Source organism: Triplophysa rosa, linkage group LG17 (genome assembly GCF_024868665.1).
Source record: "Triplophysa rosa linkage group LG17, Trosa_1v2, whole genome shotgun sequence".
Taxonomy (NCBI): Eukaryota; Metazoa; Chordata; class Actinopteri; order Cypriniformes; family Nemacheilidae; genus Triplophysa; species Triplophysa rosa.
The window spans coordinates 13654590-13682443 of NC_079906.1; the positions used below are offsets into that span (position 1 = coordinate 13654590).

A 27854-nucleotide genomic window follows, 5' to 3' on the forward strand; every position below is an offset into this window, starting at 1 on the left:
GTGTTTTTTTTTAATGTATATTAGTCATGGCTGGAGATTATTCATTTGAGCTGTCTGAGGGTTGAATTGTACTGCATGTTTTTATAACCATGCTGAAAAGTCAGATCTATGAATGCATTTTTTGTATTTTAATGAATTGTATTTTATTTTGTGTTTTTTTTGTTTGTTTGTTCTCTTTATTCTGGCATCACTGAATGGTTTTCATGGGTTTTGCTTCTGAATGGTATACCTTCAGTGAGACGAAATTACACAAAGAATTATACACAGTCTACAAGAAGCAGATCATAGGCCGGTCTGCTTTGTGTTTCTTGTTATATCTCACATGTTGAATATGATAGTAAAACCAGCGTGTCATAAAGAGGGTGTGGTCTGTTAATAACGTCGCACATACAGCCTATTTAAATATAGGTGGTTCTGTAGATTTTTCTCTTGCATCGTTACGCGAATCTGTTCCCATGGGGACTTTCTTTATGAATGAGGAAAACTTTTTTTTTCTTGAAGATTAACAATGCATCTTTTAATAGTAGTGATGTCACGTATCTTTAAAACACACACACTGAATGACTGCTCTGTTCTTCTGAGAAATTGTAATTCTTATCATCAAGCTAGAAGTAGACTAGTCTTAAGGTTTTTGTGGGTCTCCTTTGCCTAAAGCTAAAGAAATGTTTAGACCTACATTATGTGTTGGCTTTGAAAGAGTTTATTTACACTGGCGCTAATGCTCAAAGAATCACAAGTACTGGACGCAGCTCTAGTTTTCACTGATGTCACATTCTGCTGTGGGAGGTGGACGGTTTTTTCCCTCTCTGCCTTAAGTTTGAGTTGCAGAGTGTGTTTGTGGATTTTTCCTGCATTTATAGAGCACCTTTCACTGGTTTATTTGTCTGATGGAGTTTGTTTTTGAGGTGGGAACACACTTTGACCTTTCAAACATCTTGAATAAAACACCAGTTTATTTAAACGTGTGAGAGTGTTCTGTACGTCATTTTCTCATTAATGGTGTTTGCTAAGGCATCACACTTGCTATACACATAGGTTAGTGTTGGAAAGCCCTGTTTTTCACCAATAAGGTTTTACCCTTAAAGGGACAGTTCACCCAAATTTCTGTCATCATTTACTCACCCTCAAGTTGTTCCAAATTTGTATAAATTGCTATGTCCTGATGAACACAGATAATATTTGGAAGAATGCTTGTAACCAAACAGTACTTGGCCACCATTGACTACCATAGAAGGGAAAATTACAATGGTAGTCAAAAGTGCCCCAAAATCGTTTGCTTTCCTACATTCTTATCTACAGTATATCTTTTGTATTTAACAGAACAGATACATTTTTAAAGCAATTTTTCCTACTTGCTATTCAATGGTGGCCAATAATTTTTATATAATAATAGATTAATAGAATAATAGATTCTTTTAATATGAGGGGCAACTAAAATATGTATATACTGCAGTGGAAAAAATTAAGAGACCATTTCAGAGACTGTTTTTCAGATTTTAAAATTTAGTGTGTCTTTAGGCAAAATTATAATTATTGTTTCATTCTGTGAACTACAAACAATATTTTTTACCAAATTTCAAATCAAAATATTGTTTCTATTTACATTTATTTTAAGAAAATGAAAACTGGAGAAACAGGTCAAAATAGCTCTGTATTTTTTCAAAGTTCATGTTCACTTAAGCAATGGGCGCTATGCACGCGTGACTTCCGCGGTTCACGGGAAGAACCCAGGCAGTTTCCGGATGGGGAGACTTAAAGCAGAGAGAAATGGGAAATAGTTCAATTTAGAAATAGTTCAATTTAGCAGAAGCTGTACATTGCGGCACACAGCAGTGGTATAAAAAAGTGGCGTTCTATCATATTTGAATGTTATAACGACATGTAAACTTATGAAAGTATCATTTCAAATACGGTAGAACACTGAACAGCACTTCTATATACCACTGCGGTGTGCCGCAGTTTACAGCATCTGCTAAAATTGTTACTATTTTCTCAGTTTCCCATTTCTCTCTGCTTTGCAGTGCATCGCGTGCCTATAGCCCATACAACACTAACACTTTGTACATTTAGGAAAAGTTCGAAAATTATTTTGTGATAACCTGGATTTTTATCACAATTTTCATGTCTCTTTTAATGCTGTCAGTCTTTCGCATTGCTGTTGGATGAATTAATTTCCCTCCTGTGGTTTGATTTTATTGAAATTCAACAAACACTGAACTGGAACGGCCACAATACATCTAGAAATGCTGATGTGAAATGAAAATTTGGAATGGTCTCTTATTTTTTCCACGGCTACATACTATAATATGGCTATGCTACTGGCAGTACAGGTAATGTATAAAGCAGTACAACTACATGGCATCACCCCGGCAACAAACAGCATCATGTTGGTATTTAGAATAATATTCTCGACTGTGTTGTTTGCTTCACTGTGATCACTTAACCCCATGTTGTGAAGTTAAAGTGCTTTATAAAACGGTTCATTAACAGCTCCTGCCTATAAATAGTTCTGAGTAGTTTGAACATGTTTGTTATTCCATCCCACACTTTCTTGACATCAGCATACTTTTTACAGACACTTCTGTTCTTCAATGACTGGTGAAAGCCAATAGTTTTGGATATGACTTATATTTGACATTGCAGTTATTTACATGCTGAAAAACAAATGGGAGTTCTTATAAATTGTCATGGAAAGGTTGAGCTGCTGCTTTGGGCATTTTCCGGTTAAAAGCCCACAAGGGTAGAAAGATGACCGCTATCAGTGCAACACATATAGACACGCTAACCAGCACCATGTTTCGGAGAGTGCTGCTCGGATACAGTTTTCCTGTGGTGATGGTGGTGATGTTTGGCCACAGGCTCTCGGGTTTTTCCCATTGATTCAGACCTTTAGCAAAGTCCAAATTCAGCATGTTGGGAGAGATCACCCTCACCCCTTTATACATTCTCTTTACTCTGTGTCTACCAGTATCCAGTACATCACAGCGATATGTCCCAGAATCCTCCTCTCTCAAAGGGTCTAGGACCACCTTATCCAAACTCAGAGCTTCATAGCGGGTAAACAGAGAATCATCAGAGGTGATCACTCCACGGGCGAAACGCCAAGACACCACAAAGGCAAAGCGGCCCATGGCATCCATCACTTCTTCTAAACAGTCAAGAACGAGCTTGTGACCGGAAATCGCTGTTTGGGTCTTCAGTCCACACTGCCAGGTGTCTAGGCAGCGGACAGTCCTCATCTTGCAGGTGGTGGTGGATATGCTTGCGGTCCCCCCGATAGGGCAGAGCTCCTGGGTGCGGAGGCCCAGCCCACAGGTGGCACTGCAGGGAGAGCTGTGGGTGATGACCCAGGCGTTGATCTTCTCTAGTTCTTGCAGGTCTGCTTTGGTTAAAATGCTACACTTGTTTGGGGAGTGCAGGAGTGTCCAGTATAATAATGCCAGCCAGAGTGCTGAATAGGACATGGCAAGAGCTTCTTATACCATAGAAGAGAATCACAGACAAGCCAATCTGTCAGAAAGTCAGAATAATATAAGGTCAAACTGAAATGTTCCAAGATCATCTGTGTAACTTTTCCTTAATACTGTTTTTTTTTTTTAATCTGAACGAACTAACTAAAAGTACAGCACAATTTGGTTATAAAATGGAATTGGACACATACAGCTCTGGAAGAAACCACTACAAAATTATTTTTAGTTTTTCTGATTATACTATAGGCCTACACACATGCTCTTCCAGCATGTGTTATAGGTAAAATTATAATTTGTGTTTAATTCTGCTAACGTCTGACATTACTCCCAAATTCCAAACCAAAAACGTTGATTTTAATTGCAGAAAAGGCGAAATGTAATCTAGACAAATTGACCATAATAGCAGAAAAAATTGGAATGTTTTCATACCTCAAATACTGCAAAAAGTTAAGATTTATTTTTGTATATAAACTGTATATAAAAAATGGGATGATAATATTCTCAAATCGTTCTAAAAACGCTAGCCCAAACAGAAAAGACGGATCTTACCTTCGCTGAAGGGTTTTGATGTGAGAAACTGAAAGATGCCGATCGTTGGTGACGTCATTACGTCCCCACTGGGGGTCTCCCTGTCAACGTTGCGCATGTTTAAATAGAAATATACTCTTGACATCAGCAAAACCTGCGTTTTATTTAATTATTTTATTTTTTTAGAATCTTCCCCTACGAAAATTAGCAATTGTTTGACAATAGTATCCACTATGTTGTTTTTTTGTAGTAAAACCATAGTAACCACAAATAGTCTCAACGTAATACTTTAACCATGGTATTTGTATCTAAATTATGGTATTACAAACAGTAAATCCACATTTAAACACTTATAATAAAACTATTGTTAATTTACTTTGAGGTTGCCACTAGATGGCGCTCGGCTTCACAGACTATACGTGCAGCATCCTTTACGTATGAGTTTAACATAGTAACACATTACTTAAATTACCGTTGTGGCATCCTAGCCATTTAGGTTACTCGTGAAGAGCAATAATTAAGTCACGTCAAAGTATACGTTGGCTATTACTGTGTTCAGTAAGTTTGGACAGAACTCATGCCAACGTGGTGCCAGTGGTTATTGACACCTGTCTGCTAGCTGTAATGCCCGCAGCTGAAAGACTCCTGCAGGTTAATGGTGATTTAAACCAGACCTACTAGTCATTCACACCCTTTACCCATCATTTGGTGGGGTCTGGTGGTTTGATGGTATAATTTGTGAGTGCGTGCGAGGTGGAGTATAACTGTAGTCTTGGTTTTAGTCTTTTGTCAGTGAGTAAACAGGATGTGGATGGGCTCATCATGCTGAGAAAGCTTCACCTCAAGGGCACAAAGGGTACGAACTAAGTCTGTGCATTAGAAAAAAACAAGTATTATGACACCGATAACACAAACACTGCAAACAGTGATCAATATTTTTTTATATTTTCATGGACTTTTAAATTTGGTTTGCCCTAATGAAGAGCACTGGGGGTCAGCACAGACAGAAACAAAATAAATGTAGTAAATGTCTGAGATTTATTGACTGAATATCAAAACTACGTTGTTTAATGGTTGGACATAAATTAACAAAATATTAGGCTAATTAAACTGTGGTGCTTTAGTGAAATAAAAAAATGAAGCGATATTAAATTACCCATGCAAACATGCTGCCCTAAAAACTGAAGACGTGATTGCGCAAGCGCTGCAACTTGCAGACGGTCCCTCAGCGGCGGCAGACTCTCTCTCTCTCTCTCTCTCTCTCTCTCTCTCTCTCTCCAGCTCCGACAAGCGTCTCACTTTTCATGTAGCTCACATTCAATAGCCCTTAACACTCGTGAACCGCTACTTCGGCTTTCGCTGTTGCTTTACTGCACGGGTTTATCAGTCCTTTCACGATTACTCAATCGTTTCACGTGCAATCCAGTTTTGCACATCATTTCTCCTCTGGACGCTTTCTTCACTGCAGACACCCAGCGGGCTACTTCATTGGTTTGCCTTTTAAACGAAAAGCATTTCAAATGAGATGCAAATTGCTTTGCGGTTGACTTCGATGTCGCGCGCCGCTACTTTCACAAAAGTTTCTTCAATTTCAATGTAACATGTTGCCTGCCGCATCCTCCTGAAGGGTTGCGTGCAGCAAACGACGGATTAAATGGATTAATTTTTCACCTCGGTCCGGAGTTTTCACGCAGTTTGTGTATATTTTGGTTCGTTTGGAGCGGTTGCTCTCGAGGGGTCTTTAAAAATGAGCGAAATAAACACAGAGGACAGTCAACATGAAAACGGGGAGCAGAACAGAAAGGAATCGGACCGACAACTCCGGTTGAGACTGTGCGTTTTAAATGAAATATTGAACACTGAACGGGATTACGTGAGAAACCTGTCTTTTCTACAGTCGGTGAGTGTATGAATTTCATGACCTGAAGTTAAACTTAACTTTGCCTGTGTTGTAGTTTGAGCTCACCATGTGACTGGTTGCATTCAGCAGTTGAGTGGTAATTGTTGTCTCATTTACAGGCTCATAAAACTCTTCATTTGTAGATAACGGGCACTAGTGAAGCTGCCAAATAGTCTCTATTTCAGTCAGTCGTTTAGTTTGTTTCCCTCAAGAAAAGGGAAGAGCCAAAGTTTGTGAAACAGGCAGCCTTCCGAAAACAGACTTTGTTGACATTTTTAATAAAAGAACAACCAGGAATTTGATCAACAAGCATGAAGTTGCACAAGGGACTGTTTTTAGGAAACATCAGGAGGTTCACTGATGGTCTGTGTGCGTGTGTAGTTTCTCCATTGGGTGTTTTTAGTCATTTAAACTTGGGTGATCTCCAGGGTGGTACTTTACGGGTGTAAAATTTTGAAAATGACCGTGTGTTTGACATACGAACATGTTAAATACGAGAAACACAAGTCTGTCACCTTTTGAAGATGATTCAAATAAGCTGTAACGTTAACATAAATTAAAGTGTATTTCCTGGTCATGTGTCAGTTCCCTTTTTAAGTCTAGTCTCATAAAGACAGCAGCAAGGTGAGATTCTCCGGAGGGGAATCTCAGCAACTTTTTTCTCCTATCTGAATCAGCAGTGACCCTTCACCACATTTAATGTTAATGTTTTTAAATTAAGCTAATGAATAAAATGAATGCAGATATATTGCTGAAAGCTGCAGATAGGGACTTGGCATAGTTTGGCAAGTGTTTTCTTGCTCTGATTAGCATCAGTTCATGACATAGCTTGCCTGGATTTAAGAATAAATGATCATGAATCCATTTATACTTCCATACACAGTTAAGTGAGTTATAACTAGTACATCAAGCCCATTTATTACATTTTTAGTGCATTCCATAATGCATATCTCTGTTACATTCCACACCAGGACGTTTGTCCCATCTAAAGCCTCTTGATCCTGTGATACATTTAGGAAGCACCAAGGGACTGCAGTTTTGAGAGATTTTATAAGTATGGCAATGAGCAGGAAGCTGTTTTGTGCCAATCCTTCATATAGGCCTGCTAAGCTCTGGGGTCATAGTAGCTTTTGTGAAAGCTACCAAATGATGGTCTGATCTACTTGGCAGTAAGCGTTTAAAGGGGTGCTGCAATGGTGTGTCATGCATTCTGACTTCTTTACAATGTTAAACGTGCTGTCTTCTCATGCTTAACATGGTCAACTTGTCAAAAAACGAGTTGGGCGTATTACGTAGTATTTCTGTGCTCGATACACTCCCCCAGCGATTGTACAGGTTTCGGAAAGTTTTTTTCGAACATATAAAACTGTTTCGTAACAATTTTTCTTAGTCCCTTATTGGACAATTCTCCCGGAAAAGCACGCGGCAGCAAGGAGAGCAGGAGAAGGAGTCACTTTCACTTGTGTGCAGGAGAGAGCGAGAGCATACATTCGCGAAGTTCAGGTGTTTGTTTGTTTCACTGCAATTGGGTGATGAATGTTATATAAATGGTGGATATAACGCTGGATTTGGAGATCGTTTGAAACTGATATATGGAGCCATCCCAGTGCTAGATGCCGGACATGAACCGCATGCGGTGAGTGAAACTGATGTCTGTGTTTTGTTGGCAATGGGTGCGCACAGGCTTTAGTTCAGCCTACCCCTCCCCCCCGCACGCGCCGTATGCTTTTGGAAAAAATCGCACGGCTGTTTCTATCTTTTATAAATGTGATCAAACTAAATACTCTTCGAAGATACGAAGTATGCAATACTACTCTATAGGTACTCAAGATTAATATGAGATTGGCAGAAACCGCGTGTGTTAGGGCCGCTTTAAAGTGTTTTTGAATGACCTTTTTGACTTACGAGTGTTGTTCATTGTTCCTAAAGGACAATCTGGAAGATGATGGGTACACTTGTCCTAATTGTTCTTTTTTCTGTATGGGAAAAAATCATAGACTACTCTCATCTGGGAAGTCTCAAGGGGAACATGTCCCTAGTGGTGTGTCTGATGTTATTCGATCTGGAAGCGTTAAGTGAAGCGCGACCAATCAAATTAGTCCTTGCAGATGCACATGACGGTCTCACATCAAGATATGTTGATGCAGGTGAAGCGAAGCAGACAGCGGCGATTCAGTTGAATGGGAGAGGAAACGGCATTGCGTTGCATGGCTCTTTATGGCCCCTGTTTGTCCAAAGGCATTGTGTGGAAAAATAGCAGCTAGAGATTGATATCAGGACGGCTGCCTTTTAACTCAGGTGGTCTGATGTTCTTTTGTCAGTGCACACAGTCGTTCTGAACATGGCGGGCTGCCACACTCTGGGGAGACTGTTGATTGCCTCATAAATTTGTTTAGATATTTAAACAAGATACTTTTTATTAGAGGTTTCAGGACTGTGTCTTTGTCATTCCCAGAATGGCTCTGCCTGCCAATGTTTATCAGTGAAATTCCATGAGGACTCTCAGACAGATATTCCAAAAGGATAATGCCATACTTCCAAAGGCAAATTTCATAAGCCTCTGGCAGAACAAGCAATTCCCTCAAGAGCATTTTTGGAATCTTATCTTTGCACATTTTAGGTTAGAAAAGATAAATGTAATGGGATATACTAATACTTCACATATGTGCCAAATTTAGAATTTGCCATTTATGCTAAATGAATAATGCTTGGTCGCACATCAAATGCTAGGATACTTGCTATTTATGATACAGTGGATGAACAATACCTAAATGACATACATCAGCATACGCTGAGAAGTGTGCAACCAGTAGGCACTTTACTCTTTGCTATCCCATAATCCCGCAGGAGCTGACGGGCAGTCATAAGCGTACGTCATACATTTGGTTTAAAAACACAGGTCAGGGCAGTGCCAGCTAACTTATATTTCCAGTCATTTATTTATACTACACACACCTGCATAGCTTCACACTCATCGTGAAGCAAGTTCTTTATCAGATTTAGTATGTTCTATTATAGTACTGACTTTATATTTAGTGTGAATTTTATCAGTAGCAGAGAGCAGTTTATTAAGTACCTCATTTATTTACTGTCTATTTATCAGACGCAGACATCAAGACCGTAAGCTAATTTCAACCCCTGGGGTTTTAGGGACTTGCACAAAAGTGTTGTTTGATTTAAGCAATGAATATATGGGCATCTCCAGCATTTGTATGGGTCTCTTTCCTGTAATAAGTGACACGCAGCCCCTCTGATGTCTTTGTTGCCCCTCCAGCTGTTGTTAGTTTTTGTGCCACAGCTGGGCTCCCAAGGAGGAGTGAGAATTGGTCCAAACAGGCTAAGAGGAATGTATGTAGGACCGGAGAGAGGAAGTGGAAGCGGCGTGCTTCCTGCTTGCAGATGATGTCTCTGTCTGAGTGCTTGCAGGAGGGGAGCACAAGTTTAGGTTTTCTGGGTTGTATATAGTTTGCTTTGTAGACCCGAACTGCACCACATTGTCACAACCAGCAACTATAGCTTAATGTCTGCATTAGTCACACTGCAGAAACAGCAGCTCAGCTCAGAATTAAAGTGTAAATAACACTTTAAGTTTTGAATGCATTTTTTTTTGTGCATTTGCTAGAAAGCATAGTGTGTAAGGAGAGGACAGGAAAGTACAGGGTGGAGGGGACCAGGATCAGCAAAGAACCTTGAACGTACTCGGGTGTGCACACAACGTTGGCCCCCATTGTCTTCCATTGTATGGACACAAAACCCCTTAGACATTTCTTAAAATATCATCTAAAGATATGAGAAGAGCTGAAAAAATAAAGATAAGATGGTCTAGTCCTCCACACATAACAGATGTTCTGATAATAGTCCAACAAATATGGGTCAGTGACAGCATGACCTGTTTCAAATGATTAATCCTATCACAAAACTGTAAGAGAAGTCAGGTTTCTGTTGACAATTTGTCTTTGGCACATTATCTTGTAATCCAACTGGTGGTTTCTCTGCCAGCTCTGATATGCAGTGAGTCTGTTAGCCCCCACATATGCTGCAGATGCTCAGAATCACGGATGATTATGAGCAGCAAGGCCACCTGTACAGCAACAGTCTGCAGCTGGCAGCTCTTGTATCACGACAGCATTTCAGTGGCACTTTAATATAAAAAATAGAAGATTTTAAGTAAAGCGCTGCATTACTGATGCACTGTATCTGCTGATCACATTGTGCCATCCATTGAAGTGTCAGATTATCACGGTGTTTTAAAGTCGTGACAAGTCGCACGTTATAATCCATGCCACAGGGGCACAAATCAGCACGAGGAATTTCAGGAATCTCTTGAATTTTCCTGAGCACAGTTAGCTTGGTAGACATTTCCTCAAGGCTATGTTTAAACATCTGATATCGGTATAATGATACTAAAACAGATTACATTTTCATGCAGTTGAGTCACTGGTTTACGTTATCTTGTATTATCCTTCCACATGTTTTTGACTTCCCCTGATAACATAACTCATGGGTTTACGGTAAAGGAAATACTTCAGCTCTTTGCGGTGGAAGCTAGTCTTTCTTTTTATCTATCACACTTTGTAAATGGAGAAGGAGCCACCCAAGATCTCGTATAATGTTTGCATGATTGTATTGCTATCCATTCTTGGCCAGGCCACTCCTGTGAAAGAGATTTTTAATCTTAGAGAGTCTATCCTGGGTAAACAAAGGATACATAAAGTTATTGTTATGTAGGAGGATATCTTGAGTCATCTTTTTGTGGATTCTGTACTGAATAAACTGCAAAATTTGTTCAAGTAATCTGGCTGTGCCATTTTGTGCTTTGACAAATATTGCGAGTAAGAAAACCTGCTGATGTTCTAAGTGATATTTGGCATCGTAGACTAGACCAATCAGACGGTCTGAACTGAAAGTCAAATGTGCAGATATGAGAAAGCCAGCTGATTGGTGAGTCACTGTGAGGTCATGAGCACAGCGTGAAGCTGATAAAGACGTCTGTGTTCCTGAGAGGCCTTTAGGATGCTAATGAATAGTTTGTTTATTCGGGTATCAAAGACAGAACAACATTCTTGACATATTTTCCATCGATAGTGTAGCTAACACCTTCTCATACTAGCTTGATTCACACTTCACATTTAATCACATCAATCTGGCCAAGTGCCATCACACATACACAGACACTTAAAGTACACCTTCTGCAAACAAACAGACAGCAAACAAAGCCATGTGTTTGAGATTGTGAATGTTTTCAGATGTCGGAGAGGTATGCGCAGTCATATGGAATACGTCTTTTTGCAGATGTTCTCAAAATGTTCAATAAAGCACAGATTGTGGCTCGCAGCAATATCACAGACATTAAACCGACGCTTATATAACTTGCAAGATTTGTATTCAAAGCCTAACAAGCTCTGGTTTGTGTTCTCGGCTGTTTAATTGTTCAGGTGGCGGGGATTTGTGTGAGTACACACACACACACACACACACACACACACACACACACACACACACACACACACACACACACACAGTATGCATATATACATATACATATATACATATACATGATGTCGGCTTTGCCTCTGATCGCTCTGTGGGATGGTGGTGGTGGTTATTTGCTTGAATTAGCTACAATGAAATAACAGCGTTTTCTCGCTCACACCCTTGGCTTGGTTGTGACCACACGCCAAACCTTACCTCTGTAGCTGCAAACAATAGTCGCCTACTTGAGAGGCATGTTGTGCAAAGAGAGAGCCGGCAATAGAAGCCCATACATGATGCATTGACCCTTTGGCCCCGTTTGAGAGGGAGAGCTCTGAGGAATTCCAAAATTGTCCAGAGGGGATTGCCCCTGCGATTTGTTGCCACAGGCCAGCCATAGTGTCATGACTCTTGGATTTTTTTGATGGACTCTTCAGGGTTCTTCCAGATGTTTGGAGTTTCCCGTTCCTGAACGGAACGAAATATGAACGCTGTGATGTTAACTTATCCTGCTCGGCTCAGCCCAGGACAAACAAAGGAGTGTGCAGCATTGATGAATGTGGACTGATGTCAGGGTGACGGCTTTAAACTGAATTATTGACTCATGCTCTAAAGAACGCTGGGGGACCGCATTAGTACCTGTTAGCTGATGTAATGGCCATTCAAACACTGAAGTGATTGCATTTGAGAAACTTATTAAGATTAATCAAAGAACTGAACTGAAGTCATTTAATTCCCCATTGTTTGTGGTAATAGGACTTTTTTTTAGCTCTTAAGTAGAAAAAAGTTAAAACAAAAAATTAACCCATAACAGTACTAAATTCTAATATTAAGTCAAATCAAGTCAAATTAATTTTTATTAAATCAGCTGTACAAGTAGAAAAAGAAAAAACATGTTGAACACACAGAACAGATAAAGATGTGACCATAGACGTATAATATGAAAGTAAAAAAGAAATTAAAAGAAAATTAAAAATATTTTTTCTAAAAAACGCAAGAAACAATGAGACGTCAAGTTATAAACTACTGTAACTACTGCTTACGTGTATGTAAAGCTGCTTCGCAACACGAAAAGTGCTACTCAAATAAAATGGAATTGAATTAAAATTGAATTAAACATATTGCCATATAAATTCAGTTTCACCAAATAAGCTCAACATATTAATATTGTTCAATAATCTCTTATTGTAAGGTTTTGTAAGGTATTGTAATGACATCAGTCTGTAAATTCTGTTTGATTCAGACTCACTTCAGACTTTTATACATTTTAGCTGTGCAAAGCATTTAAAACCAAAGTTTTATTAAGTAACATAATACAGATTCAGTATGTGCAATGATATCGGATATTATGTCATCACGTGGGAGGGTTTTGTGGTAAACACACAGTCTTCTCGTCCAGCCACCAAAGCCACTTTTTTAAATTAAATCAATACAGAAATGGATGAAATCGTGCATATATGTGACTCGAATAAATCACTGTTGCGGTTTTGATGACTTTGTGAATGTTTGGCATACCGTGTAGTAATGACTCGACTCCATTCATCTAGAAGGGAGTAGAAATGGCACATGAGGAAATTAGATAATATGCACACGCACTCATATAAGCATGTGATAAATGATAAAAGTAAGCTACTTCGGTCAGATACATGCAGTTATACGTCAGTAGTACACCACAGGTAATTAGACTGTGTGTGTTTGTTTGACTGGTCAAGATAATGATGGGTGACACATGACCAGCGCTGGTGTCAGCTCATGTCATATAGGCCAGCTCAGGGTCTAGTGTCTCCTTTCCCCCCTGTGGTGAATGAACCCCTGGCTCTCATGGCACTCTTCCATGTGCTCGATCGCTCTTCCATGGAGATGAACCCAAATGCCTTCCAGATGGTCCCTCCAATCTGGACTGAGATCTGATTCTGGACTACCACATGTCAACACCAAACCTTTGTAGCAGTGCTGTCCAGCAAGTATTCAGAAGCAAATTTTTACATGGCCATTATCAAGGAATATGGATCCATCATGGAAAGGACAGTTCTGAAAATGACCACCAAATATTGACATCTTCTCTATCAGTATGGTGAAAAATGTAATATTTTTCATGGTAAGGTAGGTTGATATTTGCATAGAATTGCCCTAAACAAACAAAAAATCTCATAGACTTGCATTGTAGGAGTGATCTGTATATTTAGACAACTGAATATCATAGATAGGCTGGCTTTGTAAGTAAGAAGATTGTTCTTAAGTGATTAGCCTGGTTAATAAAGTGAACAAAAAATCCACAACAACCCAGAGTACCGTAGCAACTGCGTAGCAACGGCATGGCATCCACCCTAATGACAAGGTTTGCAGACCTACGTTTTCTGTAATGTCATTGTGTTTTTTGGTCATATCATCTCGATCGGGTTTCCATTAGATTCTTTCACATGCTCTTCCTCTGCTTATTAGATAATTCTCTCGTCACCCTCATTTCTGTCTGTCTGCTCTCCATTTCCACCGTTATGAGCAGCTCAAACAGCCGTGAACTTTAAAGCCTCTCGTAGCGGAAGTGCGGGACAGGGGGCCAAACTCAATGAGGACTTTGTTGGAGCGGGCGGTGGAGAGGGGCGATGGTGAACCAGAGTCATGAGGAAAAAGGGCCGATCTCGGGTCCCCTCTTTCAGACCCCATCCTCATGCTGCTCGGTTCTTTGTCTCCATTAGCTGTGTCGCCACCACAAAGAGGATTTTTTTTCTCTTTCTCGCTTCCCCCCCTTCTCCCTCAGTTTATTTATTCGATTTCACGCCACGCCGGCCAAAGTGGCCCTTCCTTGCATCCAAAACTACTTCATACGCTTTTGCAGTGAGGCAGATTCTCACAGCGAGCCATGAAAGGGCCCTTTGGAAAGCCCGGGTGAGTTTTGTCGGGTATTCAGAGGAAGCGTGAGCGTCGGATTCGGTCGGTTTTGCTGTTGCTCACGTTGTGGGAACTAATGTGGGTTGTCAAGATTCTCCTCACCCGCACAAATGTGAGGTTTGAAACCTCAGGGGTTTTTCTGTGACCCTTTAATGTTCGTTGAATGCTGAAGTACCAGCAAGTAAACGGCACTGTTTGTTTAATGCGGGAAAAACAACTTTGGGCAGGATGCTATTGTTCGCAACATGTGTTGAGACGTTTAAGTGAAGGAAGGCCTGATGGTTTATGGTTTACGGACGTCCTGGACAAAGCGAAAGTGGATGTCCTATATTTTAAACGATATCCTGTCTATTATTGCCTATTATGTCTGAGTGAATTTGATTTCATAAAATATCCATAAGGTTCCTTATAGAATATTGTCTGTGATCCATGCAGTCCCATAGGTTTTCACATAGGGAAGGGGTTGGAAATGATATTGTTGTACAGTAAGATGGCATCTCTTTAGTACAGTATGCCATTACTCAGGTCTGTGGCTGCTCTAAGCAAAGAGCAAAAAAGAAGATGAATCATGGAAATTCCTGTAGCTCAATTGATAAGCGCATTGTGTTCGCAACACAAAGGTCATAGGTTCAATCCCAGGTCACACAAACTGATAAATGTATAGATTGAATGTACTGTAAGAATAAAATAAAAGCATCTGCCAAATGCATAAATGTAAATTTTAACATGAACTAAAATTCAAGGTGCATTTGACATTCCAGACTTCTGAACAGAAGTGTATTTTCTTCACACTGTCCTAGTTTTTCTGAATACCCAGGTTCCCTGTATTGTTGTGTATTGTAATCATCTTCATTGTTGCTTCGGTGGAAATGCTGCTGGATAAAAGTGACTCAGGTAAATTGACTGCTAGTAAAGCTCCATGTCTGCAGAAATATCTGCTGCTGCTTTCAATGTGAATTTTGATAAATGGCATTTAGTTTTCTGATGCTCTGACTCACTACACTACAAATGTGCACTTAAGAACGTCTTTATCCTTACTGTGATTTTGTTAGATCAGAAATTGTGTTTCTGATGTCCAGGAATTGTACCAAGTAACTGGAGACGATTCATGATTGTAAATCTGATTGTGTGTCAATGTTAAACATTGTTGTTTGATGTGTCAATATACAATTGTCATAGCCTGAAGGAGAGAGAACTTTCATGTAGTATATTACCTAATCTTGCCCCTTGGTAGTTTTTACTTTGTTGCTAGTATTTTAGTGTAAACTGTAAACTATTAGCTACGGAATGATTTTTGTGTATCTTATGGCATACCTTAACTAAAAAGGTCAGATAGCGGTACAGTTCAAATGTGGGATGAATAGCTTTATTTCACTCCGACTGTTGTTTTGTGGGACCAAAAACATGACCTGTAGGTCTTTAAAGTTTCAGTTTTGTCAAGTCAGAACTTTAGTTTGTACATGTTGTTCTTTGTACAGCCTGTAAAACAGGACAGCACTGTTTTCAGATGTCTCACTTCTGTTTCTTGATACGATCGGTAAGAATCACGTGCCACTTTGAAGGCTCAGAAGTGTGCTCAAATGTTTAATCGTTTCTGCTTTTTCATCATTTGTAGCTTCCCTTATGTTTTTAAGCAATTTCGGCTCACCCAAAGCACTTAAGAATTGGATTGGAATTATTGTTCTTGCATAATGGGGTCACAGCTGATTACTTTATTATTTTAATCAGTTAACCTTCTTTATACAGTGAATTACAGTAATGTATTACATGCATTAAATCACATAAGCTTGTGTTAACTTTTTTTACATTTCTATCAACAATTTTGCCATGAAACTGTTCCTGTGTAATTGACATCAAGGGCTAAGGTGCGTTTTGTAACTTTTGTTGTACATAGCTTTAGTCAATGAGTTTTTGAGGACTGTCTCTTTTAATGAAACTGCAGATTTTACCCTAGTTTCACAACTAGGGGTTTAAAAGCAGCATGTCACAACAGCCAGTCTTGTCCTTTATTTCAATTGGGTGCTGCTACTGTGTTTGCCCTCGTGTGACAGATTTCATGTGTGCTTTAAAGTGGATGTGGTTAAAACAGGATCTTATGACACGTAACATGTATTTTAGTAATCAGATGGCTTGATACCCTGATTAACAACTGTGTCAAATAAAAATAGTTTATCTTCTACATCTGCAGTTTATATACACAGCATTCCCAATTTTGGGCCCTATCGTACACCTGGCGCAAGGCGCAGCGCAAGTGTTTTTGCTAGTTTCAGCCCGATGCAGTTCTCATTTTCCCATCCTGCGCCACATTGTTTAAATAGCAAATGCATTTGCACTCATTTGTGCGCCCATGGGCGTGCTGGTCTAAAAAAGAGGAACTGAAAATACTGCGACATAGACCAACTCAAACCTGGTCTAAAGTCAACGGCGCAATCTTTTTTTGTTATTTAAAGAGCGCATTAGTAGAAAATGCGCCTCTGGGCGGGTTTCAGTTTACAATGTAAAATATTATTATTGTGTACATAAAGATAAAAATCTGGCTTGTCCTAGATGCCTTTCCTCTCTGGAGAAGCGTCCAGTCTTTGCTCTTGCAAATTCCACCGTGAAAATAGCGAATCCGCCATGGCGCGAGCACAACTGGCTCTTGAAGGGAATGAGAGATGAGACTCTGATTGGATTACTGCACGTTACGGCCAAAAAACATCCATTACTCATTAAGAGAATCGGGACAACCCATTTAGACCATGCGCCTGGGCGCGCCGAACGTTTTCCCGTCGTTAAACTAGCAAAAGTGGATTCGGACACGCCCTGAGTGCACCTGCGGTTTAGACCATGCGCTTAGATCTTTAAAATAGGGCCCTTTAAGTGTAAATTGCCTGGCTATTTTACATGACATTATATAGGCCTATACACATGACGATTGTGTAATGGGTATGTCAGTACAAATCATTTCTTATTGTCCATCATACTGGTTTTGGCCGTCTGTGGTATAGTGCTGCTAGGTGACCCAGAACGGTGCTAGCCTTGACGTCTGCTGGTGGCAGAAGTGGTGGCAGCAGGCTCTTGACCCTCAGCGCTGTTGGGAGAGGTTGACGTCCACCACAGCATATGGCCAGTCTGGTTTGGTCCACCTTACTGTCTGACCATCTTTGCCTGACTGATTCACATCAAACAAAAGGCTTCTTGCCCATGTCTGGCCTTATGTCGTGGGGCGATTCATCTCAGCTGGTGTGTTGGATCTTCAGCAAGTGAGATGCTTTGGTCATTTTTGAATAATTGTTATTATGGTCACATTGAACCAAACTAATAGTCATAAATGACATAATTACAAGACAACTGATGTCTTGAACTATAGTTATGTCAATTTTTGACTATTGTTATACACACTTAGACTGATAGACAGAGAACAATAGGGCATTCCCTACCGGTCTTTCTTTCTTTCTTTCTTTCTTTTTCTTTCTTTCTGTGTTGACTATACACTTGCATGCATGTGGCCTTATTCTCTGAACTGACGGATGCTGACCACATGAAGCCTCTTCACACACCACACTGTTTCCTGTCCACAGTCATATCCTTCCTCTTTTTTGCTTTCTGTAAAGAGAACTGAACTTTATTTCCCCAATATGAGTTTCACCTCCGTTCATCCATTGCTCAGATTTTAGGGCTGTTCATTCTTAAAAAAAGATTTTTGTGAGGAAGATTCTTACTTCCTAAACGGTGTCTGACATTTAACAACTAAAAAGGGTTTCTTAAAGCATTCTAAAATAAAGCATTTGAGTTATATATTAACATGCAGCCTGTTCAATTGAACATATTATCCTAAGTGACTTAAAGGGACAGTTCACCCAAAAATGAAAATTCTGTCGTCATTTATTCACCCTCTTGTCATTTCAAACCTGTTTGAATTTCTTTCTTCTGCAGAACATGAAAAAAAGATGTTTTGAAGAATGTTGGTAACCAAACAACAGCGGTACCCATTGACTTCTATTGCATGGACACAAAACCAATGCAAGTCAACGGGCACTGCCGTTGTTCGGTTACCAACGTTCTTCACAATATCTTGTTTTGTGTTCTGCAGAAAAATGAAAATGATGACAGAATTTTCATTTTCGGGTGAACTATCACTTTAAAGTAACAATTTGGCAGGCGTGGTTGCATTTTTCTATATTGGCTGTTAGTTATTATATTATTATTCAGTGATTTTTGTCGATCTACCTTTATAATACATTTTCACTTGTCCATACTTGAAATAGGCCACACATTGGCATTGTTGATGTCCTGCTAATTGAGTTGCAGTAGTGTTTGTTTACCAGAGAGGATTTGAGTGCTCTGTCAGTTTGCATGACAATGATGGACTCTCTCTTCTGTGAGAGAGGCCACTGAGAAGGTCATTTGAGTGGACTGGTGAAGTGTCTGACCCCTCTGTGAACGAGCAAGTGTGACAGACGTGGTTCTTTAAAGACTAAGATGAGTTGGATGAATGTTTCTCACTCATGTTGTCCTCTTGTCAGACTCTGGTAAGATGTGCTGATGTAGTCCCTTATCAGTCTGCTTGCGGTTGCTCTGTGACACATAAACTCCTGCTGACTTCGCTGCAGTAGCTGATCTACGTTGGTCTCATTGTGCTGGCTGCATATTCTGCACCTGTGTTGGTTTTGTCGTATCTGAAAGATTCAGTCGGTAAGATTTTCTCGAATGATAAGATTTATCCATTTACCACTGCGGGTAGGCATGTTTAATTCTAAAACCGTGCAAACAAACTTGTTTTTGTGTTGACGAATGGTTTAGATTTGAGGTCAGTGAAGCAGGATTTGGTATCAAATATGTTTTTATCAACCTACAACATAAGCCATTGCTGTCCTTCTTAAATGCATTATAAAGCCTCACATACCATCACAGAGCTGGCATATGTGTGTTTCTGTGCGTGTTACTTCACTGTTTCCATGTGGTAAGTTTATTGGCAGTAGTCCATCCACAATACAAGGGTGACAGGCAGTACACGCTTCCTATCCAGCTCCCCCCCATTTCCCAATAATGACAATCATTGTTTGATAATGGACTAATTTAAAAGGAAAGCCATCTAGACAATAAGCAGTGTTTATGTATTGTGTGGGAAACAGCAGCCTTTTTGTTACGGAAATGGTTTGTTCTGCCTTTTCCTTCCTGAAATGCAAGGGGCCAAGGTCTCTCTCCTGTCACTGAAGTAAGTCTTCGTGTTTTGGTTAAGGTCACCCCATGTTGCAGGTGGCAAAATTATAACGTCTGTTTCCTGGCAAAACATTTCATTGAGGAGGGAAAAAAAAGAGTCGGCGAACAGCTTGTTTCCTTAGTGGGGCCATATGGACGCATTCATTCTCATCCAGATCTAATAGCCTGTGGCTATTCTACTGTGTGTAACTCTATTCCCCTGTCTCTCATACCAGCTGGACGGAACGGCCATAGTCACAGCATTCAGTATTTCAGCCTCATTGGAGGAGTGTAAAATGTGTAAATTTGTTGGATCATGGATGTGACTTAAACTCTTTGTTAGGCGAGATCTGTGCTTCTTGCCTCAGGTCCCACATTGAGCTGCATTATAATTAAAATGTGTACCAACATTGCCATCTATACCACCATCCTTTATTTGATTTGATTTGATTTGTTTTTATTTTATTTTATTTTTTATATTGTTTTATTTTATGAATTAATTTTTAAACTGTATTTTTACTATGATACTCTCCTGTTTTATTTTGCTGGGTTTTTTTTGTGTGTTTTAGATTTTTTTTGTTTTTAGATTTCTTTTATTTCATTATTTTAATATTTTATTTGATGAATTATATTAATTATAATAACTGTATTTTTATGTATTTTTTCTGACACTCACCTGTTGAAATGTATTGTGTTTTTTTACCTGGATGCAAGTTCATATCTAAACACCTCCCCATATTACAGGCACGGACAAACTGAACAAAGTTCAGTCATCTTGTTTAGGTCTGTCTCAGCTCCTTTTTATTGAGATAAAACTCAGATTCATCTGATTACTAGAAGAGATTACAAGTCATAACAAATTGCATTTGAAGATTGATTTTCAGTATTTCATTAGATCAGTGCCTTGTGCATCTCTGAATGAGAATGAATGAATTCATTTTTCATCCTGCAAACATGCCCCGCTCGCACCTGTCATCCTCTGCTGCTGACTTCACACTCGCCGTTGCCCAGAGGAACGGTAGCGGTTGCCATGACAGCACAGTGTAGCACTATAGTATTTGTTTATTTATGTGATTTTTTGACGTAAGCGCAAGAGTGATGCGGTAGAGGACCGGAGAACAGCACAATGCAGTCAAGTGAGACATGGGAGAGAAACCTTCTACTCATGGGTATTTAAAAACAAGAATTACTTTTCAAAATGATTTAGAACAAATCCATCAAAAAAAGAAAACCCGGAAATGAACGAAAAATTTCATTAAAAAAGAGGACCCTTTTAGAGGTGAATGACACTTAACATCTTATAGTCATCTTTTTTTTCGCTGTCGTTTTTAAATGATATTTTCCCAACAGTACAGTATTTGTTAACAGGGATTCTATTGGAGTAAAATTCAAAGAACTAAGCTCTTTATTATCCAGATGCTCCTTCACACGTTTTTTTGTTCTGTCTGTGTAGCAGTTTTGAAGCCCCAAAGCCTGTCTGTAACCCTGCGACCCCCTCGGGCTGAGTCACACTTAGATGAGCGTTTTATGGTTGTATCCGGATGGGGCCATATGAAAGATTGAATTAGCACACGCCTGAGGGACGGTCCCCTCACGCTGCCCCCGGGATTTGCAGCAAAGAACACGATCACCATCATCGCCCAAGTTACCCCGGGTATCGGTTACAAGCTGTGTTCGAGTCCCTTTTGAACAGGGCTCTCATGTGTTTACTTCACAACCATTAACGCTCTTTTTTTTCAGGATTCACATTTGCTTCTTTTAGTGGTGCTCCAGCATTGTGTTACACAGTAAAGAATTCAGTGTTTTTTGAATGCAAGCATGTGATGTCCCGTGATGTTACAGAAGTTTGTAGCTAAATGTGTCTCAGAGCTTTAACAAACGAACACTGTTAGAGGAACATAAGTCAGCAAGGTAAATGTCTTCCAGAGATGCAGAAGTGTGACTGGGAGTTAGTCTGTCATTAAGAAAGACTTGAGGAGTTGCCGCCTGTGGGTCAGCGGATGGTTCTAGTTAGCAAACTTTTTATCTTAAATTATCGTGACTTGATGGTGTGTTTAAAGGAATATATTCAAATTGTGTTATAATTTACACACCCTCATGTCATTCCCGACCCATTTGTTTTTGTTCTGGTGTGGAACACAAAAATGAATGTAGCAGACCGTTTTGGAATAAAATAAGGGTAGATAAACACCAGTAATGTGACAGGTAAAAACGCTTTGGTTGTGTGGTGTTGGTGTGGGAGACTGTTGGAGACAGTAGCCGGAGTGACGGGTAATTGAAGAGACATTGGGGCGTTGTGAGTCCATCTCACTGTTAGAGAGAATCGTTTTACAGAGCCAGAATTAGAACCAGTGAATGGGTGGAAGACTCTCCTTCTCCTGAGGAGACGCTTCTGAAACAAAGCATGCAAATCAACATGAAGATATTTATAATCTTGTTGTGTATGTATTTTGTTGCCTGTTTGGTGTGTGCGGGTTTGTGGAGTAGGGCCCCCATCCTTTTCATTGTGAGCATTTAGTCTGTATTTGCTACAGGATGAAGCTCTCTTTAGAAAGCCCTTGACAACTTGTCTATGATGCTGAGCTGTCCAATAACCAGAATACGTCTGAGACTGTTCGATACATTTTACACTTATTGAGTGTCCAGTCGTGTCTGCGGTCCGGTGGAGGAGACCGGGTATAAACATGCAGGGTATTTCTGTTACGTTTCAAACATTGAACTTGCAAATTATTCGTATATTTAAAAATCTTTCTTTCACACTGCAGTGATTTCACTTGTAAACACTAACCAGCTTCTCTTTCTTTATTTTGTGTCAACAGGCTTTTCTTCAGAGAATTAGACAGACGCCAGAAAACCTACAATGTCTCACGCCAGAGCAGGTCAAGGTAAATCCTTTACATGCATTACTTTTATTTATTTATTTTTCTCGATGCAGAATGATTGTATTGCATAGATAAGATGTCAGATAATCTTTTCAGAATTTTGTTTTTAAGCACTTTATACTGGACCCGTGCTCATTTTTATTGTTGTTCGATTTAAGTTAACGTCAGCTTCTAACTGCTGCCCCATAGAGAATTAAAGGGGTCATATGGCGTGAATACGTGTCTTTGGTGTGTTATAAGTTGCCCATGCATGTATCAGACACGTAAAATTGCAAAAATTATAGTGTCGGAACAAAAGATGCATTCTATCTAAGAGCGAATGCTCACCCAGACCTGCCTGAAACGCCTTGTGTAACCACACCCCCACAAATCTACGTCAGTTCATGGTATGATTTGACTAAGACCGCCCAAATGTATACACAAGTAAGGTGGGCATACCTGTCAGTACAATTGCTTTGGAACCTGATGTTCCAAATATGGTAAGAGGCGTTACATTTCCGTCACACACTTGCAGTATTCGACCAATCACTACGCACTGGTTAACTGGCCAATCATAGCACACCTCGCTTTTCAGAGCAATGAGCTTTGTAAAAAATCTGCGCGTTTCAGAGAGGCGGGGCAAAGGAGGCGATACGAACATGCACGGTATGTGGAAAATACAGTGTTTTTGAACCTTTAATCGTGTATGCACATTACATTACATCTAAAACAAACAATAATATTCGTTATAGCCGTGTCATATGACCCCTTTAATGCAAGTGTATTTGAAGGCGAAATGAAGTAAAATTTGTGTTTTTTATATGTTGCGCATCTAATGTAATAATATTTATGCAATAAATGTGACCTGAATGCCAAAACACTTTTGAAGGCCCGTGTGTGAAAATGTGTTATTCAGAGACGTTCCCTGTTGCTTTTTTAGTGATTTTCCTAAATTTTCGCTCTCATTCAGATCTTGTTCTCCAACATCGAATCTATTCTGGACGTCCAATGCAAGTTTCTCTCTGCTTTGGACGGCAGTCTGCAGCCTGAACCTCAGTCGCATCACTCTCTCGGACACGTCTTCCTCCAGTTTGTGAGTTTATAGTGTCACGTCATCTTCCTTTAATCTGCTTGTAAACTTCATTCTGAACGGCAAGCTTGTTGGTCACACAAACCATCAAAGTCATATTTGCAATCCATCCTTAAGTGTTAACTTATTTTTCTCCCAGCATTTGATTGTTTTAAATATACAGTACTAAATCTCAAAGCATTCACCAGAGTGCCTCCACTCTTTCAAAATATTGTCAGCCTCTGACATTGAAAACTCACCCAATAAAAACAACTGTACCACTGCCACAACAAACTTTACGCGAGCCTGAAGTGAACCAGCTACTCAGCCTAGTAAACAGTTGTCTAAAATGAGCATTTGTACGACGGTATGAGTATTAATTTCCATGCACTTAACACTAGACACAGAACCCCTACTGTAGTAATGACTGTTCAATTCAGGCAGCTGACATTTTAACTCTCCTGACTGCAAGTCATTCAGCTCTGCTTAAATGCATGCTTTGGCACATGGATGTGTTATCTCAAGCAATAGTTGCCTTAGTTCAGCTTCAAAGCATGTGTGTCTTTTCCTAGGGCCATCACAGTCAATATGTGCTTTATGCCGAGATCTGTGAAATCGATACGGTGCATGACTGCTTATGTTTTCATGCTTTTGCTAAAGCATTCCATGTTTAAATGTAACTTTAATTTTCTGAAGAGCATTTCAGACCACTTAGAAAGTTTCTCCACCCTAACTGAGCCCAATCCACAGTGTTATGCATTGTTGGGAAAACACTTATCTTTTGATTTACTTAACCTTACTAAGTTCAACCGTCCGTGAGTTTTCTGTCTGTTTCACAGCTAAAGCTCATTACATTTTTGAGCAGTTGCTGAAAGGATTGTTTGATTCATGACCTTAAAATCACCAGCACCATGTTTCCTTAGTGTTGTCTAAATAGCCTTCTGGAATTCCGAAGTGTAGAACTTTGTAAGATAAAACAGTTTTTCCTCTTAGAAAATATGGCAATGATGATAATTATGGTATTCAGTGATTTGATTCATTTTATCTGATGGCTTTCACAAGTAATCTGTTGCGTTGAGTTTTCAACACTTTTAAATCTCTCTACCGTTCTCACAACAAGCCATTTGGGTTTGGCATTTATGTCTGACCTCTGACCAAGTTCACTGAAACATTCTGAGGTTTTAACCTCAAACTGTAGTGATTTTCCCTCTGTTTGGAAGGCCGTGTGTGTTCTTGGATGGACTGTTTAAGAGCATATGCCAGGGCAGATGTTTGTTATAGATGACGTGTGATGGTGCCAAGCTCTCTCATTACAGGTGCTGAGGTCTGAAGCCCTGAGGGCTGAACCACAGCGCTTAAGCTCCTGCCAAATTTACACACACACACTGCATATACACACTAATGCAAATCACAAACTCGCCACAGAGAAACACACATAGATGGACCACAACGTGCATGGGTGAAGTCATGGTATATTAAGAAGTACATACTGTAAGACCCACCTCAGGTACTACCATGGCATTTTGGACATATGCCATAGTACTTTTGAAAGGTACATATCGAACAGTATCATATTTGTAAGGATAGAAAGCGACAGAAGCCGGGAAATACAGATGCATTGATTGAATACAGTCACAAGCTCACAGTTGCCTCTGGAAAAGAGTTTTCTACTCTGTCAGGAATCAGGGGGTTTCAAGCACCATCAGCCATCAGGAAGGCACAGCGTCCCTGTCAAGGTTACAGTACCTACAGACTGTTCCTGTGGAGCTCCGATGAATGTCATTCTATCACCCAATGCATCATTAATACTCTCTTACCTCATCCCTCATCGGATGGGTGTTAAACAGTTCTTCTGGAACATGACCTGACAGAATGCCTGCTTTTTTTTTTACGTTTACTTTGGAACTTTACATTGGTGCCGAAACCTGGGAAGAAGGAGGCGGGAACCGGCGAATGTTAAACAAACTTTTAATAAAATAAACAAACAACAAAACGAAAGTAAAGGGCTGACAGCTACCTCACGGTCAACTGCCGGCCACACAAACATAAATAAAACTTAACACAATGTCCAGGCCTGGTCCTCTCTCGTCCTTTACTCTTGTCGCTCGTCCTTTTATGCTTCCACTCCTCCGTGAGAGATGCGAGACAGGTGCAACGCGCAGCTGACACTCATTATCACTCGCGTCACCGGCCTCGCACCGTTCCCTCACGGCTCTCGTCCCGCCTTCCTCGTTACAGGCACTGTTGACTACCATTGTAATGTTTCCTTCTATGGTAGTCAATGGTGGCCAAGAACTGTTTGGTTACAAGCATTCTTCCTAATATCTTTCTCTGTGTTCATCAGAACAAAGAAATGTATACAGATTTGGAACAACTTGAGGGCGAGTCATTTTTATTTTTGGGTGAACTGTTGCTTTAACATTTAGATGCTTACTGTAGATTGTGCGTGGTTTCCTTATCCTTATTTTTACTTGCAACTTCCTATTCCACTCAGCTTTTTGTAGGCCATAGTGAAGGTGTGGCTTTTAGACAAACCCTATATGCTTCGATTTCACATCCTGTGTTGTTTCGAATGATGTAGGTTAGAATGATAGCAGCGAGGATCCTTCTGTGCCTTTGACAGTTTCACTACTCCAAATCACCCGCTTATGTCACTTCTCAGCTCTGAAAGAATAGTCAAAGGAAGGTGCCATTGAACTTCACAAAGAGATGTTACAAAGCATTTAGAATCTCTTTGACACTTCTCTTATGAACGTGAAATTCAGAAAAGGGAATGTGCAAAAGTAGATGCTACTAATCCAAAATGCATCAGAGGCCTTATGGTGGATTATTAAAACACGTGGTGAATCTGAAGTGAGACCAGATTCATTACGATCTGAACATTTCTGATGTGTTAAATGTATTTGATAAGTTCACAGACGTTTTGTTTTGAAAAATGACTCTTTTGTTTTCACTACAGAGGGAACGTTTCTCTGTGTATGGGGAATACTGTAGTAACCACGAGAAAGCACTCAGACTACTGATGGAGATAAACAAGATCCCTCACGTGCGGACTTTCCTGCTGGTAAGCACCTTTACATCTTGATCAGAGAAAAGTCCCTTTTCATTACGGTCTCATTAAGTCCTTTATAAACGAGTCCCATCACCGATCAGATTCACCTCTTTAAACCTGCAGATTTCATTACTGGTTGGATGAAATTGCTGCATTCATCTGAAAGATCTGTTGAAGTGAAACTTATTTTAACTTTACGAATCAGGATGTGAGAGAATTGTATTCAAAGTTTTCCAGTGAAAACTCGTCACTGTACGTGTCAACTTTCTATGAGTCATAACCTTGAATCAGTGTTTCTTCTCGTTTTTGTATTTTGATATTTGTTTATGTATGTTTATGCAGCACCTAATGCTGTTGGGAGGCAAGAAGAGCACAGATGTTCCTCTTGAGGGGTACCTGCTTTCTCCCATCCAGAGGATCTGTAAATACCCTCTCCTACTGAAGGTGTGACTTCACCCTTTTACTGTACCCTCTTGGCCATTTCAAATGTGTGTTATAGATTTAGATGTTAATTCTGTGTATTATGAGCTTTTGCATAATATAATAACTATAACCAGCGCAAGGCAGGGCATATGAAAGTCTTGAAATGGTATGTGGAACATGTTTAACTTTTTTTTAAAGAATAGAAAAACTATACAGCTATTAGTTAACATTACCCAATAGCCAGGTCCAATTGGATCCGCAGACACAGAAATCTGCAGAAGCTTCATAGACAATCACTAGTCAGATAAGGAACGTGTATAAGTAAATGGGGGTTCATTTTAATTTTGATGTTGACTTTGTATATGGCTAGTAGACTTACATGAATAGCATCCGGAGGCCACGAGCACACAGTTGTTGTGTATAACGGTGTACCTGCTGTCTGCCCCCCAGGAGCTTTTGAAGAGGACCCCTAAGAAGCATCCAGATTACCCCGCAGTAGAGGAGGCCCTGCAGGCCATGAAAGCTGTGTGCTGCAACATCAACGAGACCAAGAGACAAATGGAGAAATTAGAGGCTCTTGAGATACTACAGTCACATATAGAAGGCTGGGAGGTGAGTGCTGGCACTGTATGTGTGTTCATATGGCTATAGGTATATAAAGAGCTTGTCAACCTTTACAGACCTAGAGGTCCTCCATCCAAATACTTGATGAAACGGCAATAGTATAAAAAAGTGGGATTTGTTGGTGTAACACTTAATATTAATGTGAAGCTTTTTGTAGTGCTGCCATGTTAGTTAAAATTAAAGTGCTAGGTTACCCAAAAATGAAATTTCTTTCATAATTTACTCACCCTCATGTCATTCCACACGTATGACTTTCTTCTCTAGAACACAAAACAAGATATTTTGAAGAATGTCGATAACCAAAAAACATCGGCCGCCATTGACTTTCATTGTATGAACCATTTCTCAAAATATCTATTATATAATATTCAGAGTTATTAGC

At 39.8% G+C, this 27854-nt stretch overlaps 2 protein-coding genes across 2 annotated transcripts in view; one reads left to right on the forward strand and one right to left on the reverse strand.

The window, feature by feature from the left end:
- Nucleotides 1-2675: 2675 nt before the first annotated feature.
- tmem81 (transmembrane protein 81) lies at nucleotides 2676-4077 on the reverse strand. The gene is made up of 2 exons (XM_057357115.1): nucleotides 4020-4077; nucleotides 2676-3451 (listed from the first exon to the last, which is right to left on the reverse strand). The coding sequence occupies exons 1-2, from the start codon at nucleotides 4075-4077 to the stop codon at nucleotides 2676-2678; spliced, it is 834 nt and encodes a 277-aa protein (XP_057213098.1).
- A 1210-nt stretch (nucleotides 4078-5287) lies between these two features.
- prex1 (phosphatidylinositol-3,4,5-trisphosphate-dependent Rac exchange factor 1) overlaps nucleotides 5288-27854 on the forward strand; it is a 65140-nt gene continuing 42573 nt past the window's right edge. Inside the window, exons 1-6 of the mRNA XM_057355773.1 lie at nucleotides 5288-5898; nucleotides 22263-22328; nucleotides 23275-23397; nucleotides 26333-26437; nucleotides 26768-26869; nucleotides 27299-27460. Of these exons, the coding sequence (XP_057211756.1) occupies nucleotides 5746-5898; nucleotides 22263-22328; nucleotides 23275-23397; nucleotides 26333-26437; nucleotides 26768-26869; nucleotides 27299-27460 (711 nt within the window). The 5' untranslated portion in view covers nucleotides 5288-5745. The remainder of the gene's footprint in view (nucleotides 5899-22262; nucleotides 22329-23274; nucleotides 23398-26332; nucleotides 26438-26767; nucleotides 26870-27298; nucleotides 27461-27854) is intronic.

What these genes read in the sequence shown, in the direction of transcription:
- tmem81 (XM_057357115.1), bottom strand. Translation starts at nt 4,077, where the DNA reads ATGACGTCACCAACGATCGGCATCTTTCAGTTTCTCACATCAAAACCC. An exon ending in ATCAAAACCCTTCAGCGAAG is followed by an intron (nt 3,452 to 4,019) that starts GTAAGATCCGTC and finishes TGTCCTATTCAG; the next exon opens with CACTCTGGCTGGCATTATTA.